Source organism: Protomyctophum parallelum, assembly GCF_964188405.1.
Source record: "Protomyctophum parallelum genome assembly, chromosome: 2".
NCBI lineage: Eukaryota > Metazoa > Chordata > Actinopteri > Myctophiformes > Myctophidae > Protomyctophum > Protomyctophum parallelum.
Window position 1 is genome coordinate 51,900,152 of NC_139699.1, and position 17,562 is coordinate 51,917,713.

At 40.6% G+C, this 17,562-nt stretch overlaps 1 protein-coding gene across 1 annotated transcript in view; it reads right to left on the reverse strand.

Annotated features, from left to right (window-relative positions):
- The window catches only part of tspan15 (tetraspanin 15), a 60,159-nt gene that overhangs the window by 8,754 nt on the left and 33,843 nt on the right, over window positions 1–17,562 (reverse strand). The window contains exon 5 of the mRNA XM_083760127.1: window positions 11,026–11,142. Coding sequence (XP_083616253.1) covers window positions 11,026–11,142 — 117 coding nt within the window. The remainder of the gene's footprint in view (window positions 1–11,025; window positions 11,143–17,562) is intronic.

Genomic DNA, 17,562 nt, shown 5'->3' on the forward strand with positions numbered 1-17,562 from the left:
CCCCTCCACACCTGAGAGAACCCAGACACCTCAACAGGCTGACACCACCACAGCTGAAAGTGACTTCCCCAGTGATTCTGACTCTTCCTGGGGCACCCAGCATCAGGCGGTGAGACAACAGCCAAAAAACGACCAGCGAGGGAGAGGCAGAGGCAGAGCAAGAGGAAGAGGAAGACGAGGCGTGGACAGAAGAAATCCAGACGCCAAGACCCGACCCAACACCCGCCAGTCGGTGAAATTCCTGTGATTAACCTCTCAAACAAGGTACTTAGTACTGCTCAAATTTCTGCTTTGTCGAAAGGACTAAGTTTTGTCCCTACAAGCACAGTTGACTCTTTTGAAATTAAAACTGATTTATTTCGTTTTTTTAGAAAGATTAAACTGAAACATATGTTTGGTAATTCTCAAACACAAGGATCAAATAAACCTGTGTTTAGAAACCGGAGTAAATTCAATCCTGGATGTGAAAATCCCTCCATCCAAACTTTTTGTAGAGTGGTTGAAAAAGATATTTTGGAAACATACAAAACTAATTTCTCTCATTCAAACATGAACCCTGATGAAAAAATGGCTATACAAGAACTTTCCAAGGATAATGACATCATTATCAAACCTGCCGATAAAGGAGGTGCGAAATGATCTTAGGGTGTCTGCTGACAAGAAACATGTATCCGTTCTCTTACTTCTAGATCTAACGGCTGCATTTGACACGATTGACCATTCAATTTTAATACAGCGTCTGGAGCACTGGATAGGCCTGTCTGGTACGGCCCTGTCCTGGTTTTCCTCCTACCTATCAAACAGAAGTTACTTTGTCAATCTAGCCGAGTTTGACTCAGACAAACATGTCATCAGTTCTGGTATTCCACAGGGCTCGATTCTTGGCCCTCTGCTTTTCTCCTTGTACATACTGCCATTGGGCGAACTCATTACCAATCACGGAGTCAATTTTCATTTCTATGCTGATGATACCCAACTATATCTTTCTGTGGCTCCAGATGATCCCTGTGCTTTAGACCCGCTGTTGACCTGCCTGTCTAGCATCAAATGTTGGATGAGTGAGAACTTTCTCAAGCTAAATGAGGATAAGACAGAAGTTCTCATAATCGGTTCTAGTGAGCAGAAAGAATCAATAATAAGCAGACTGGGCAACCTAACTGTAGAAACTAACAGTACAGTAAAGAACCTGGGGGTTATTATTGATTCTGAATTGAACTTTAATTCACACATTAATCATGTCACCAAGATTGCCTTTTTTCACCTTAGAAATATTGCAAGAATCAGAGCCTATTTGTCCTTGGACGATGCAAAAACGCTAATCCACGCCTTTGTTTTTTCTCGGCTTGATTACTGCAATGCACTTTTTTCAGGACTGCCTAAGAAAACAACTGACAGATTACAACTTGTCCAAAATGCAGCAGCCAGAGTTTTAACTAGAACTAAGATGAGAGAACATATTACTCCAGTTTTGGCATCGCTGCACTGGCTTCCGGTTGTTTTTAGGATTGATTTTAAAATTATTTTACTTGTCTATAAAGCTCTCAATGGTCTCGCACCTTCCTACCTACATGACTGCCTGCCTAAATATGTCCCAAACCGCCCCCTAAGGTCTTCCACCGCCGGCCTGCTCGCTTTGCCCCAAAAAATGGCAACTAAAAAATACGGGGAAGCAGCTTTTTGCTTCTACGGGCCGTCGGCATGGAACAAGCTCCCACTGTACCTTCGTCAGGCAGCCTCTGTAGACATTTTTAAAGCTCAGCTCAAGACCCACTTCTACAACATTGCCTTTAATTGATCTTATATTTTTTATTTTTCATGTCCTCACTGTACTGCATTACTGCTTGTTTTTTAATGTCATTGCCTTGCTTTTCTTTTATTCTCCATTGTTCTGTAAAGCACTTTGAGCTGCATTTCATGTCATGAAAGGTGCTATACAAATAAAGTTTTATTATTATTATTATTATTATTGTTGTTGTTGTTGTACAGAACATCGCTGATTATAAGAAAGAGGCCTACCGCCAGCTCAATGATGAACAATTCTACAGGAAACTTAAGGTTAATCCTACATCAGATTTCCAAAGGAAAATTCTAGATGTCACAGATAGGGCATTAGCTCTGGACTGGATAACAAAAGATGAACATGATTTTCTTAAGTGTGAATACCCTGTGATTCCTGTTTTTTACATGCTGCCCAAGATCCATAAAAGTTTGACTGAACCCAAGGGCAGACCCATTGTAGCCTGTAATGACTCCCTTTTGGAACCTTTGTCAAATTTTGTTGATCATTTTATTAAGCCATATGTTCTTAGCCTTCCTTCATATGTTAAGGACTCCACTGATGTCATTAATAAAATCTCAGAAATCAAAGATCTCCCCAGAGATACTATATTGGTTACCTTAGATGTAGAAAGCCTCTATACAAATATTTCCCATGAAAGAGGACTAGATGCTTTAGGCTTTTATCTCCAGGATCGCACTGACCTCCCCCCAGTGAATTTATCTGTGAATTAGCCTCTCTAGTCCTTAAACTCAATTTCTTCTCATTTATTGGGGACTTCTATCTACAGCTAAAAGGCACATCCATGGGCTCCACTTTTGCGCCAGATTATGCCAATCTATACATGGGTTTTTTTTAGTACAACTTTGTTTTTAATCCTGAAAGAAATCCTTTCTGTCAGAAAATCCTTAAATGGTACAGATATCTTGATGATGTATTTTGCATTTTCCAGGGCAAAACTGAAGAATTGGTAGACTTTGTGTCATTCCTTAATGGTGTTTATCCTGATTTAAAGTTTACTCTTGAATATGACTTGCAACGAGTGTCATTCCTAGACATGTGGATAGAGCAACAAAATGGAGGCCTCATCACTACCCTATTTAAGAAAAAAACTGACCGTAACACTTTTCTTCTAGCCAGTATAGTGCTCACCCCAAAGCTCTAAAAAATGGCTTACCAAAAAGTCAGTTCTACAGACTAAGACGACTTTGCCATTCTGATAAAGATTACATAGAAAAAGCCCTGGAAATGAAAAAACGCTTCCAAGAAAGGGGCTATTCTAGTAAATGTGTTGATGATGCCTACCATATTGCTCTAGATACATCCAGATCTGTTTTATTGACAAAAAGTGTAAAAAAGGAAAAACAATATTCAGTTTCCTGTATCACTACCTACACTCCCCAGGCCTACATGATTAAGAGCACAGTCATGAAATATTGGCATATTTTGACATCAGATCCAGCTCTCACACAACATTTTAAGGATCCACCTCTGTTCGTATATAAAAGAGGACCAAATATACGGGACAAATTGGTTAGAGCCAACATATTGCCGCAACCAAAACAGACTCTCCTGGCCCCCCTTAAATCAGGCAATTATCCCTGTGGCAACTGTGCCCAGTGTAACACCACTTTGAAAACTAATGTCTTTAGACATCCCAGAACAGGTAAAGCCTTTCCAGTAAAGGGTGTCATCACATGCAACACAAAAAAAAAAAGTTATATATTTGTTAAAATGCCCATGTGATAAAATCTATATTGGTAAAACTATCCGTCCCTTAAAACAAAGGATCAGTGAACATAAAAGTTCAATCAGAAGAAAAGATGAAAACTACCCCGTAGCCTGTCATTTTGATAATCACTCTCATCCTATCTCCTCCCTTAGGTTCCAGGGAATAGAGCAGATTAATCTTCAGAGGGGGTGATGTCGACAGAAGGTTATGCCAGAGAGAGCTCTATTGGATCCACACTTTAGAAAGTTTACAACCCTTAGGTCTCAATGTAGATTTCGATATGAGTGTTGTTATATAAACAGATGACAAAAGATTACATTTGCTCTTTGCTTTATGATGGCTATGTGCCTGATGTTTGCATTCAATTGCATTATTGGCTTTTTTCTGTTTTTTGTTTACTTCTTTTGTAAATATCTGTAATGTTTTTTCCTTGTGATGTTTTTCTCTTGTCTAAATGGACACTTGGTGTCTTTGGGTGCCTTGTAGTTTCTTTGAGAACTACAACTCCCATGAGTTATCATTCAAATTGAAATGTTTGACATAGGTGTGATCAATCATCCAATCAAATGATGAACATATATATCTGTCCTATGTCACTTTTTGATTATGCCTGAAGAAGGTCAGTAGACCGAAAGCTTGCCAAAAATAAACTGATTGTGCGCAGATCTGAGTGTGCGGAGCTTCCCTTTATTTTTCCTCATACTCCTTTTGTGGCTCCAGCACCTCCCTAAAGTTTTTTTCAGCAGATGAGCGGTGGTTCCTTCTCTATTTTTGCCGTTTATAGTTACAAATTGAAATTGAAATTGAAAGAACCAGAGGGAATGGAGGAAACAGATCTCAGAATGAGAAAACAGATAAGATGATTAGGGTAAACAGAAAGAGAATAGATGAAAACAGACAGCTTTAAATCTCCCTCTACCAATTCCTGTGCTTGCGCTATAGCTGCCAGACAGCAGAATAACAAAGACTGAACAACACTCAGTGTGGAGCACCTCATCATAGAGCCCCAGATATCGAGAGACACCACACACACACACACGCACACGCACACACACGTCAGAACACGTCAGCTCCCTATATGGAGATGGAGGCGTGATGTCACGAGGCGTGACCATATATGGAGGTGTGACGTGACACAAAGAAATGCAGAGAGAGAGAGAGAGACACACACACAGACAGACAGAGAGAGAGTGAGAGACAGAGAGAGACAGGCAGAGGCAGAGAGAGAGAGAGAGAGAGAGAGAGAGAGAGAGAGAGAGAGAGAGAGAGAGAGAGAGAGAGAGAAAATGGAATGCTATTTATAGTCTAGGACCTGGCTAAGATATGTATGCACTTCATTTAGGAGAGAATATCGCAACTGTTCTTGGCTAATAGGACCGCCGCGAACAACTTGGGAACAATTCTCTATCCGGGTCGAAATACCAGAAAATCAAACAACTTGGCAAATGGCAACACAACTACAATACAGACAATACAAGTCTGCGTGAGACGTTTGGGGAATAGAAGGTTACCGCAATGACTCGAAAATTGCGCAGAGGAAAAACGGTAAAATGAACTGCTGTGAGCGCCGGTCGGGGCACATGGGCCCAACGGCCACTGTGGCCGTCTGGGCATACATTTTTTCGAGGGGCACACGGCTAAAGAGAGGGGCAACGAGGGCCATGGCCGCCTTGAAATCCCTGCCCTGCTTCCGGGGCTAGATTCGTAACTCTAAAAGTGTACAAATGTATAATCAAATGAACCATTGTGTCCAGTGGGTTAACTTACATCTGTTTGAGACGTGTGATAATGGTAAGGTTCGTTAATGGCAAATGTCACCTGTATCAACTGTGTCATTCTCTAAACTTAGTGAAGTTGTCTCTCAACTCTTAACATCATCCTGCCCTACAGATGCTATCCCCACACACCTCTTTAAGGAGGTCTGGGAGACCATTGGGTCCATGCTATCATAAATAGCAGCCTCAGGTATTGTACCAGCATACTTTAAAACCGCAGTGGTGACACCCCTGATAAGGAAACCTAGTCTGGATACTTCTATTTTATCTAACTACAGACCCATCTCAAAGCTTCCGTTCATTTCTAAGATCCTTGAGAAAACGGTGCTGTCTCAACTCCAGTCTTTTTTGCAGCTAAATAGCATTTTTGATGTTTTTCAATCTGGATTCAAAGCATTTCACAGCACAGAGTCAGCGTTGTTGAGGGTTTTCAATGACATCCTATTGGCCACCGACTCTGGGGACTCTGTGATCCTACTACTCCTAGATCTAAGCTCTGCATTCGACACTCTTGATCACAATACTCTCATATCTCGTTTTGAGCTTTGTGTTGGTGTCAGAGATACTGATTTAGCCTGGTTCTCTTCCTACTTATCGGAGAGATGCTTCTCTAAAGATTCTTCTTTATTTCTACACGGTTGGACTACTGTAATGCCTTGTACGCTGGTTTAAACCAAGCCTCCCTTGCTCGACTCCAGCTAGTCCAGAACTCGGCCGCTCGTCTACTCACAGGTACTCGCAGACGTGAGCATATCACACCTATCTTGGCCTCCCTTCATTGGCTCCCTGTCCGCTTCAGAGTGGATTTTAAAATTCTTCTATTTGTCTTTAAATCTATTAATGGTCTGGCTCCTCTTTATCTGTCTGACCTTATTGAGGTCTATACTCCTCCTAGGTCACTGCGGTCTGAGGGCCAGCTAAACCTCAGGGTCACAAAGAAGACCTGCATAAAGTCCAGAGGCGACCGAGCCTTTTCTGTTGTAGCCCCAAAAACTATGGAACGCACTCCCCTCCCATCGAGACTTTTAAATCTCGCCTAAAGACCCACCTCTATACCTTGGCTTTTAACCCCGCTTGAGTTCCTTCTGTCCTTGTATATGTTTTGTCTCACTGTGATGCTGTTGCTTTTCTGTTGTTTTTCTGTAATGTGTCTCAGTTGTTTTCACTGTTTGTACTTAGTTTTCTCGCTGTTGTTTTTCTGTGTTTAAATAAAGTGGATTGGATTGGATTGGATTGTATACAGTATATACCTGGTGAGATCTACTGTTTTTTTTTCTTCTTGCAGCCGTTTATTGTTACAAATTGAAATTGAAATTGAAAGAACCAGAGGGAATGGAGGAAGCAGATCTCAGAATGAGAAAACAGATAAGATGATTAGGGTAAACGGAAAGAGAATAGATGAAAACAGACGGCTTTAAATCTCCCTCTACCAATTCCTGTGCTTGCGGAATAACAAAGACCCCCCCCCCCCCCCTGTCATAATGTTTTGTTTTTTGTTTTTTTGTTTTGTCTGCCTGTCAGTTTGGTAAAGTATGTCTTTTGTAAAGGTTTGTAAAGTAAGTAACTGTACGTGATTTTTTTTTAAACCAATACAAATATTAAAACACTGCCAAGACTGAACAACACTCAATGTGGAGCACCTCATCACAGAACCCCAGATATCGAGAGACACCACACACACAATGTCAGAGCAGGTCAGCTACCTATATGGAGATGGAGGCGTGATGGCACAAGGCGTGACCATATATGGAGGTGTGACATGACAAAGAAATGCAGAGAGAGAGAGACAGACAGACAGAGGCAGAGAGAGAGAGAGAGAGAGAGAGAGAGAGAGAGAGAGAGAATTGAATATTAGCTCTAAACAGAGAATACACAGTAGCAGAATACTTGAGCACAGTAACTGACCCAAAACTAAGGAACACATTAAATCGATAGACTCAGTGAACAGTCTTGCGATTGAGAAAGGCCGCCATAGGCAGACCTGGCTCCCAAGAGAAGACAGACACACAACGAGGTAGAAACTGAGCTACACTTCCTAACCGTCTGCCCTCTGTACCAAGACATCAGAGACATATACTTTCCACGGATTACAATCACCCAAGGAGAGTTTGAAAACATGACTAATGACAAAAAACTCCCATATCTGTACAACAATGTGCAAACACAGCAGCGACATTTGTGAGCTGCTGTGACAGGAGAAGGATGTCAAATGGAATACAAGCACCTTAAGGAATACAAACCATTGTGTGTACACTGCTTATCAAAAGTATAAAGCTAACGTCTCCTATATGGATGTGTGTGTGTGTGTGTGTGTGTGTGTGTGTGTGTGTGTGTGTGTGTGTGTGTGTCAAGGTTATTATAGTTAACTATAACTAACGAAAAAACGAAAACTAGAATTAAAAAAACATTTTAGTTAACTGAAACTAAACTGAAACTAAAATAAATTAAAAAACGATAACTAAACTAAAACTGTATTGTGTGTTCACAAAACTAACTAAAACGAACTGAAATGATAGACAAAATGGCATTCGTCATCGTTTTTTTTAACAATATTTATATGCCTTACGGACATTTAGAATATAAACCTTTTAAATTAATTCGGTACTTTTCCTTATTTCCCGAGCCGTTTTTACGGCACTTTTCAGCACCGTAAGGCAGCAAAAACTAAAACTAAACTAAAACTAAACTAAAACTAAACTAAAACTAAACTAAAACTAAGCATTTTCACAAAATAAAAACTAAACTAAAACTAGCAAACCCGCTCTAAAAACTAACTAAAACTAACTGAATTAGAAAAAAAGATGTCAAAACTAACTAAAACTAAACTATAATGAAAAAACCCAAACTATTATAACCTTGGTGTGTGTCACACACACACACACACACACACACACACACACACACACTGTATATATATATATATCTCTGACAGAAAATGCACAATCTTTTTTATTGTTCCACAAGATAGTATTACCCAAAGTGCTAATGTAACACAGCTCTGTTTACACCTTTATTTAATTCCTATGTATATCCGATATTTATTTGTAAATACATTGTTTTATTTTGATTGTCTTGTTCCACTTCTGCTTTGGCAATGTAAACGTATGTTTTCTCATGCCAATAAAGCTCCTTTGAATTTGAATTGAATTGAACTCCCCCATCCCTCAACCCTCTCTCTCACTCTTTGAGAGAAGTCGCTGATGAATAAAAACCAGCCTGTTTAAAAAGCAGCTCAAGGGCACTTCCACAGTAGCTAGGGGATTTCTGATTATTCCCAGAAAGATAATGCCCTCCTTTAGACAAAAAATAAGAATGTTTCCACTTTCCAATGAGTTTCGCAATACAAAATGTAATTTTCAAAGTAGTACTGCTTAAATCCCAAAAGGTATAAAATGCAGACTTGCAAAGAAAAAGATTTCAAGGCACTCCGTCTTTGGTCAAAAAATATAAGTTGATTTATTTATGAGCAAGGCAACAAGAAAAAAAGACCAACGTGTTTCAACCTACAAGGCCTTCGTCACGGTCCAAGTACGTCCCAAAGGGACTTATTGTTTTTGTATTTTTTCTTCTCCTCCTTCTGCCAAAAATAGCAGTTCTGTGAAGTCGTTTTTTGGGAACCGTGGGAATATGGTAGAGGGCCATGCCAAACACCCGCCATTTTGAATTATATGAAAAACAGTTCAAATGTCTTCTCAGGATTTTTTTAATCAAAATGCACGAAAACTTCTAAACGTGAACCTTCGACCTATACGGACAAAAAAAATTGGAGATTTTTTTTTTAAGTGAAAAAATTAAGTTTTTATTAGCCAATGAAAATTCTTCTTCTGGCCCCAATACATGCATGCAGCGTCATATGCTTATGAAACTTTACACTATGGTAAAGGGTCATGCCAAATAGGGTCATGCCTCATTTGGCCAAGAGCCGTGGCACTTGTTTCCACATGGGGAACACATCTGTCACTTTGACCAGTAAGCTCCACCCTCAGATATTCCGCCATTTTGAGCAGTTTGAAAAATGCTTATACCCAATTTTCTGTCCTGATTTTTGAGCAATTTGCGTGAAACGTTCTACACACAATCTATGGAAACCACTGAATTTTGCTGTTAACAATGGAACAACCGATTGTGTCCGGATAGCTCAGTTGGTAGAGCTCTTGCCTTTGGAACACAAGTTTATGGGTTCAAATCCGGGCACCGCCAACTCAGTGTATGAGTCTTCAATAACCCTGCCCCTATCCCACACAATAAAAACCTAACTTGTCACAATGACATGGACTTCATTTTCTCAAGTTCAGTCTTCCATTTTTCTATGGCTTATTGTGCATATAGAGCGTTGCAGACCCGCCCCCTACCAGGGCCCAGGAAATGATTCCCCGTTCATTTTCCTCATAGACTTTTCAAAAAGTATTTATTTAAAGACCTTTTAAGCGTCGTACAAAGCCAACTCTTGTTGTGACAAATCATGACAACACAATTCTTTTGTTGTTTTTCTTCTTTGTAATTATTTGTTTGGTCCAAAATATTGTGTTTATTGTCATGATTTGTCACAACTCGAGTTGGCTTTGTCCGTGGCGAAATGTCTATGGGAAAAATGCATTGGGAATCATTTCCTGGGCCTGGCGTAGTCATGAAAGGGGGCGGAACTGCAACGCTCTATTGTTCTTATTGCCTTCCAGCTTGGAAGCTTGTAGCTATATTTCTATTTATGAACTAAATGTAAAACAGACTAGGATCGCGGACGACCCGATAGATAAGTGGATAGGCCAAGTCACCGGTTTGTTTGTCAGCCAAGTCTTTTGCTGCATTTCACTCCCTTACTCTCACCATGGTTCCCGTCCTCAGAAAAGCCCCCCCCACCGCCTCAAAAACAGACTTGGAGTGTATCATAATTCAATTATTATTTGAAGCCGCCTTTACTTTAAAAAAAATAAAATAAAAAACAGTAAAGAAATCAAAGCCCCTCCATTCAAGATTGAATCAATCTTGCATCAATTGGACTGTTTTTTGATAGTTTATTCAATCTTATTTAATTTACTCTTTTGGATGACATCTTTTGGATGTGTAGCAGATGTAGAAAGGTCTAGGATGGAGTGAGAGCCCTCACAAGAAACAATCTCACACAACTCAACAAAACATACAGTACACAACTGTATATGTTTCGTTGATTGGTGTGAGATTGTTTCTTGTCATTGTTTGTACCTTGTGCCCGAGGCACAAAAAAATAAAAATAAAGAACAGATGAACACGTTCATACCCACTGTCTGTAGTGGTGAACGTCTACCATTCAGCAGACCATTCCCAGAGCAACTTACAGGTGTGAAAGCTAGAAGATACAGTAGGTTCATGGCATGAACCTAGGAGTCAATAATGACAGGATAAAACAGCAACAGCTAAAGGGCAGAGCACTGTGCTTCAAAGAAACCAAAATGCCAGGTAAACCTGGCATTCGTCTAAACCAGTTCTTTTCAAACATTTTCATGTCAAGGTCCATTATTTATTGAGCATTTAAGCCACGTACCAACATCTGGTGACATTTAGCCTCTCAGACTCAATGGTACCATCCATAGGAGAAATAACTGGCAAACGTTGATCAAAATAACAATTCTCTCTAATTGTGTACATTTCTTGTAAATTAAGTAGTGCAGATTGTGTATTAGCAGCAGTAGTAATAATAGCAGTATAGGCCTACTAACAGTACTTACCTTAGTTGAAATACAGCAGGAATAGGGAACACTACTTACTTTAGTTGCAATACAGCAGGTATAGGGTACGCCACAGGCCAACGGTCCTGGTGCTGAACAGTTGTGGTACATGTTGACTTCCCAGTCCTTAAATTCTTGACCTCCACAACATTTAAACTGACGACAAAGAGAGAGAGAGAGAGATGAATATCATACTGTCTGTCTGTCTGTCTGTCTGTCTGTCAGAAACACAGCATTATCTCCTCATTGCCTGCACCAATCACTCCCACTTTTCACACAGGCATTGACCATATGAATATGGAGGTCTTAACGGAGCCATTTTTTCGATTTGACACATTAATTATTAATAATGAATTTATTAGTGAATTAAAAACGCACCGGGCGGGGGGCAAATATTTCACAACGGGTAAGGGCTAGTATATATATAATATAGCGCTTTTGCTCAAACCGCTTAACAACGGTTCATTCATTCATACTGTACATTGGGAGGTGAAACGGCGAATTGTCGAGTCAAGCTTGCACCGACTCATTGCTAGTGTTCAGTGTTTTGCCCAAGGACACTTCAGGAGGAGCCGAGATTCTAAATGCCGACCCGATGCCGATCATTGGACGACCTGCTCTACCTCCTGAGCCACAGCTGTCCACAGAGAGAGAGAGAGAGAGAGACACACACAGCAGGAAGGGAATGTGATAATGAGATACAGAAGAGCAAGACCAAAAATTGAGGGAAAGGTGAGTCAAAGTGAGAGAGAGAGGCGGAGAGAGTGATCACTAAACCATGTTTATTTTTTTCCTCTACTGTTTTGTGTTGACATAGTCGCCGAGAGTAATTTGGGCTGTTGGTCATCAAAACAAAAATTTGCATGCAAGGAGTACAGATGACATTAAGTGTCCTTGTCAGCTGTCGAAAGGAATGATTATGCTGCAGGTGTTGATTCTTCATGCTGAACGTTGGGACAGGGATGGATTCTTAAAGGACCACTTCACCACTTTTCAACCTATCTTCATATAATAGGTCCTCACTAATAATCTTGAAAAAATTGCGCAATTCTTTTCTATTCAGTCTGTGGCCTAGATTTTGAAGGTGCGTTTTACCATGTGGTAATACATAAATTGGCCTCGCTCTGCGCACATTCGTATTATGAAAGGCATATCGGCCCGTGTTGAACGCACACACATATGGCATACGGCGTTCCTGAATATTTTAGCATTGTGGGAGTGTCCATATGTTAATTATTTTCGCTTTGCGCAATTTGCTATTAAGCCCCTTGACCTAAAAACACTCAGCGCATAACGATTAGACGTGGGTCTGACCACCTCATAAACGCAAAAAGCACTGTTTGATTGTACACTTGAGCGGCTCTGGGAGGCTGCTAGAGTGTTGCCATGTCTGTTTATTATAAGCGGCTTCTTTTTCTATAAAGTTGCTTGTAAATATTGGTAGTTGTACTATTTGTGGTTGCTTTTCTTGTTTCTAAAGTGGTTATTTGGGCTTTTCTCCTAATGTTGTTTAAACCAGTGATCCTCACACAGCACATTCCCATGTCAAGGATCCCCAGATGAATGCATTTGCCCAACTAAGGACGGCTAATCCAAAAATTTTATAAAAAATGTCCAAGATTATACTTTTGAAAATAGCAGATCTATACCAGCTCACAATGCATCACATTCATTCATTAAAACTATGAACTCTGACTGCAGGGGGATATATAATGATCATTATAACAATGTGCAAGAAAATATTTAAAAAGAACTTTATATTTGTGGACAATCAAAATATGTTTTTTTATTTTAATGTGGCGTCATTAAAATTAATCTGGATATGGCAGACTCACTATCTAGAAAATAAAAACATGGCACTTCATTTAAAATAGGTTACAGACCCCTGTTATATGCGCTTCTTTTGGGATAATATTTATAGACCTATTTAGTTGTTTCTATGGGACATGGCAACAGAGCTCTGCTGCGCAAAGAGAGAGGCTTTCTTTGGTAAAATGTTGAGATTAGAAACGGCCATAATTCTTACATTTCTCAACCTTTAAAAAAAATAAAAACATCTCCATAATCCTTGGGAAGGTTGCTTTCATACGCTGTATCACACCCGATTCTTCTTCAATAAAATGCTACCAGTGAACTCAGCGAAGACCATACCATCGGGGCCACAGCATTACGCAGCACGCATTCAACTCATTCCTTCGTCGTGACTTGAATGAAATAAAATATAATAAACGTTATTTTACTGGTGTTTTTCAATAGAAACAAATAAAGAGCGTGTGTAGGCTACTGTGTGCAAGTGCAACAGTGCATATACATGCATGCACTAGGCTATATTTCTTCCGTGTCGGGATGGTGATTGAGCTCTTCAAGTTCACAGCCCGTTTGTCTTTCATAAAAAAACGTTGATATTAGCCTATAAACACTCATGGTTCTCTCATTTCTCAACCGTTTATTAAATGTAAAAATCTCCATATTCCTTAGGAATCTTGCTTTCATTCGCTGTATGGTACATGGTTCTATCGTTATCGAATTAAACAATATCAAACGAACTTGCATGTTCGGGGGTTAGACGATTCTGGGAACATTACGCATGGATTGCAAATTTGCCAATATGCTGCTATCTACTCGCAGTTCCATTCCGATCTGAAAGGTATAGGTGGGTCTGTTCTTTTGAGGCATAAAGGTGATAGCATGCAGTGCAATAGGAATAATTAACCCAAATGTGACAAAGTCATGTCATGTCTTCTATGGTGCCAGCCTGAAGAAATGTAATACCACGATCCCCAAAGTGCGCATTCCGTATGTGACATCAGCTGACTGGTAAAGAGAATAGTACGGACATGTTGATTGGGTACGTCTCAAACACGCCTTAAACACACCCATGACTAATTCAAGGCCGTTTTGCGCACTCCACGGGGTGTCGAAAGCGCTTCTTACCATGCCCATAATTGTTATATGACATTCCACACGCCCCCACCTCTTAAAACTGTAATATTATATGTAATATTGTTCCACTTGCATAATCGACCCCTGTGTCTCATAGGAGGGCTGTGGGCAGTTCAGAAACCGTCTTCCAGTGACATCATCGATGGGGAATACAAGCTAATAAAAACTGCAGGCTTTCTAGTCCTGAAAAGTTGCAATGCGAAAATGGAAGCCATCGTTCTCACGATAATGAAAATCTAAACATTTTTGTAAAAGAATCTTGTTTAAAAAATAATCTGCCTAATGATGTCACTGGAAGACGGTTTCTAAACTGCCCACAGCCCTCCTATGAGACACAGACCGAGTAGAACAAAATCGTGCCATTTTATCATGATTATTAGTGAGGACCTATTATATGAAGATAGGTTGAAAAGTGGTGAAGTGGTCCTTTAAGAGAGTTTTATTTGTCACGCACTCATACAGGTCACGTACTGTACATGCAGCAAAATGTTGGTGATGTTCTGCAAGATTTCTCCGCTCCCTCCATTGGCTCCCGGTCGCTGCCCGCACAGAATACAAAACTCTGATGCTGGCATTCAAAGCAACCAAATGTATGGCTCCGCCATATCTTACAAGTCTGATTGAACCCTACAAACCCTCCCACGCACTCAGATCAGCCACTTGCCCTAGCTCCGAAAACCTTACAGGCGTATGCAAAGGCTCAACTTATGTAACTTAGATAGCATTTTATGTAGACTTATAGCATTTTATTTAGACATAGCACTCTAGTTACTAGAGTGTTATGTCGACATAAAATATACTAGAGTCTAGTATAGAGTGTATGCACATGCATAAAGTCAATGGCAAATTGAGTGGCAAAGTGACAGGCAACTGAGTTTAACATTGTTTAATGTCGTTTAAGGCAATTCAATATGACTTTTCTGTTTGGATGAATGGGCTGTCAAGGCCAGAAAGTAGTTTTTAGCCACTTAGTAGGCATTGCTGCATTACTTCCTGGTTTGATGATGATGTCACGCGCATACCCTCTATATACACACACACACACACACACAGGTCCATCTCAATGAATTACAATATTGTGTAAAAGTAAATTTTCTTCCGTAATATAATTCAAAAAGTGAAACTTTCATATATTCTCAATTCATAAAGTTGAAGTATTTAAATTATTTTTGTTTCAATCAGTACAGCTCATGAAAATCAAAAAACAAATCCTATCTCAACAAATTAGAATATTTTACGAGACATGTATGGAGTCAATACTTGGTCTGGGCTACTTATGAACAAATTATTTCATTATTTATTTTAATGTGGCATGGAGGTGATCAGCCTTTGTCACTGTTGAGGTGTTATGGAAGCCCAGGTTTGCTTTGATAACAGCCTTAAATGCATTTGTATTGTTGAGTTTCATGTCTCACACCTTCCTCTTGACAATACAACCTAGATTCTCTGTGGGGTTCAGGTCAGGCCAGTTAAGCACAGTAATACCATGGACAGTACACCAGTTACTAGTAGTTTTGGCACTGTGGGCAGGTGCCAAGTGCTGCCTGAAAAGGATAAACGGGCACAGGGCTTTCAAATAGTGTGGCAAGATGTTACGTTCTTAGATTACGTATGATTCATGATAACTACTTTATGTACAGTATTGATATATTGCCATGCTTTTTGTTCTTGCTTAATGTGAATCGCTCTGGATTAAGAGTCTGCATGCTAAATGCCTAAATTGTGAATTGTAATAAAATAATTTAGTTACAATCATGTCAAATTAAGTCTGCCTGCCAAAGGAACTTTAACTTTCAGACTGGAGTGGTGGATCCACTTTTCCTGGAACAACATAACACCACTTTTCACACGGATCCTCCTGGAGATGGCCTAGGATTATGCCAACCTGGTCTACATGTGTTTTGTGGATCTGGAGAAGGCATACAGTATGACCGTGTCCCGTGGGAGACACTGTAGGAGGATGGGATGAGGGCCATGCAATCACTGTAAACTGCAAGCGAGATATGTGTGCCCGGCAGTAAATTGACTCTTTCTTGGTGAGGGTTAGTCTCTGTCACGGCTATGTCTGCGCATCGTCAGCAATCTTGTTTGTGATCTTGAGGTGCAATGATGGATGAGAGGGTTTACAGTTGGGCATTTGCAAAATGTTTACATGAGGAGATCACCTACTGGCCTGGCACGTACTGTATAAAAAAAAACACAGCTTGCCTCTGTGCGTTACTAACCCCGCGTCAACAGGCTTTCAGTGCATTCCTGTTGGTGCGTTTACACGGACAGTTGAAACGATGCAAAGCGCGTTGTGAGTTGATGTGGAGCCTGCTTTTTGCTGGTGTCTTTTAAGCTGACCTACAAGCCCACACTGTGTTGCAAAAGCGGCTGTGGTGGGCTTACAAATCGCCGGGGGCGGAGCTACATACAGCTGAACTGAACTGCACTGCATAACAGTAACGGCAGATGAGACGAAGCAGAGTAGCCAGGTCCTTCATGTTTCACGTTCGCCGTTGTCATACCGTAAATTCATAATTATATAAGTTTCTCAAACATAACTTTCAAGTGAACTTTATGGAAACTTTAGGGAGAAGTCTTTCTTTCCTTGCTGCACTGATGTGTGATTCAGCGTGTCACAGACACTAGCAGTGTGCACTGTGCACAGCATGCACTCAAACTTTGTTGATCATGCGTGACGTGATGGAAGCATTTGTGTTAGCAATCGCATTGGTAGACTTCTTCATTCTTCTCTAAAATTCTAACACACACATTATCAGTACATAACAGCGGGCGGCCAACGGCGAGCATCGCTTGAATTTCATTGGCTATTGCCCAATCGCCCGGCGACGTCGCCCAAAGATGAATTATTTTTATATTTTCGGCCGACGTTCCCCCGCCCACTTTTCGACCATCGCCTGTTCGCCTGCTATCGCCTTTTTTTTTTTTTATATACTTATTTACCCAGGGAAGTAGCTGAGCACGGGTGCTCATTTTCAGCAACGCCCTGCACATAGAAACACACAGACAGACACACACACATTAAAACCTGGGAGCTGACCAGTACAACCACAGTCTTATACTGTTGGCCACTAAGCAGCTCCAGGGGGAGCAGTTGGGGGTTCAGTGCCTTGCTCAAGGGCACTTCAGCAGTGTTGGGTGAGTGATGACAATCACTTCCCCACCCAGATTTTTCTATCGCCAGTAGTTGCCGGGTCCCATTGACAAATAATGTACAAATAATGTACAAATTCGTCTGGCTGTCGCCCGCTGTTAAAACATACTGTTAGTGTCTTGAATATCAATCAGCTGCTTGTCTCCTAAGATTCTAAACTCGTGTCCAACTGATGCCAGGGGGGCTTTAAAGTTTGCTCAAACAGCCCACTTCTCTAAAAGTTGGCAATTATTTGTATCCATTTTAATCCCAAAAGTAGTCACTATGTCCATTATCCCTCCTCACACCTCTCTCTGTTGCCTCTGCTATAGTACTAGGTAGTAGTATCAGTGGCCCACCAGCCAGTGAGGAGTCCCCACTGGGATAACAAAGTGCCTCCATCCTAATCCTCCCAACATTAAAAGTAATTTCCATCAGACCACGAGTTCCAGCAAAGTAATCCATGACTACAGAGGGTTCTGCTTGACTTGAGT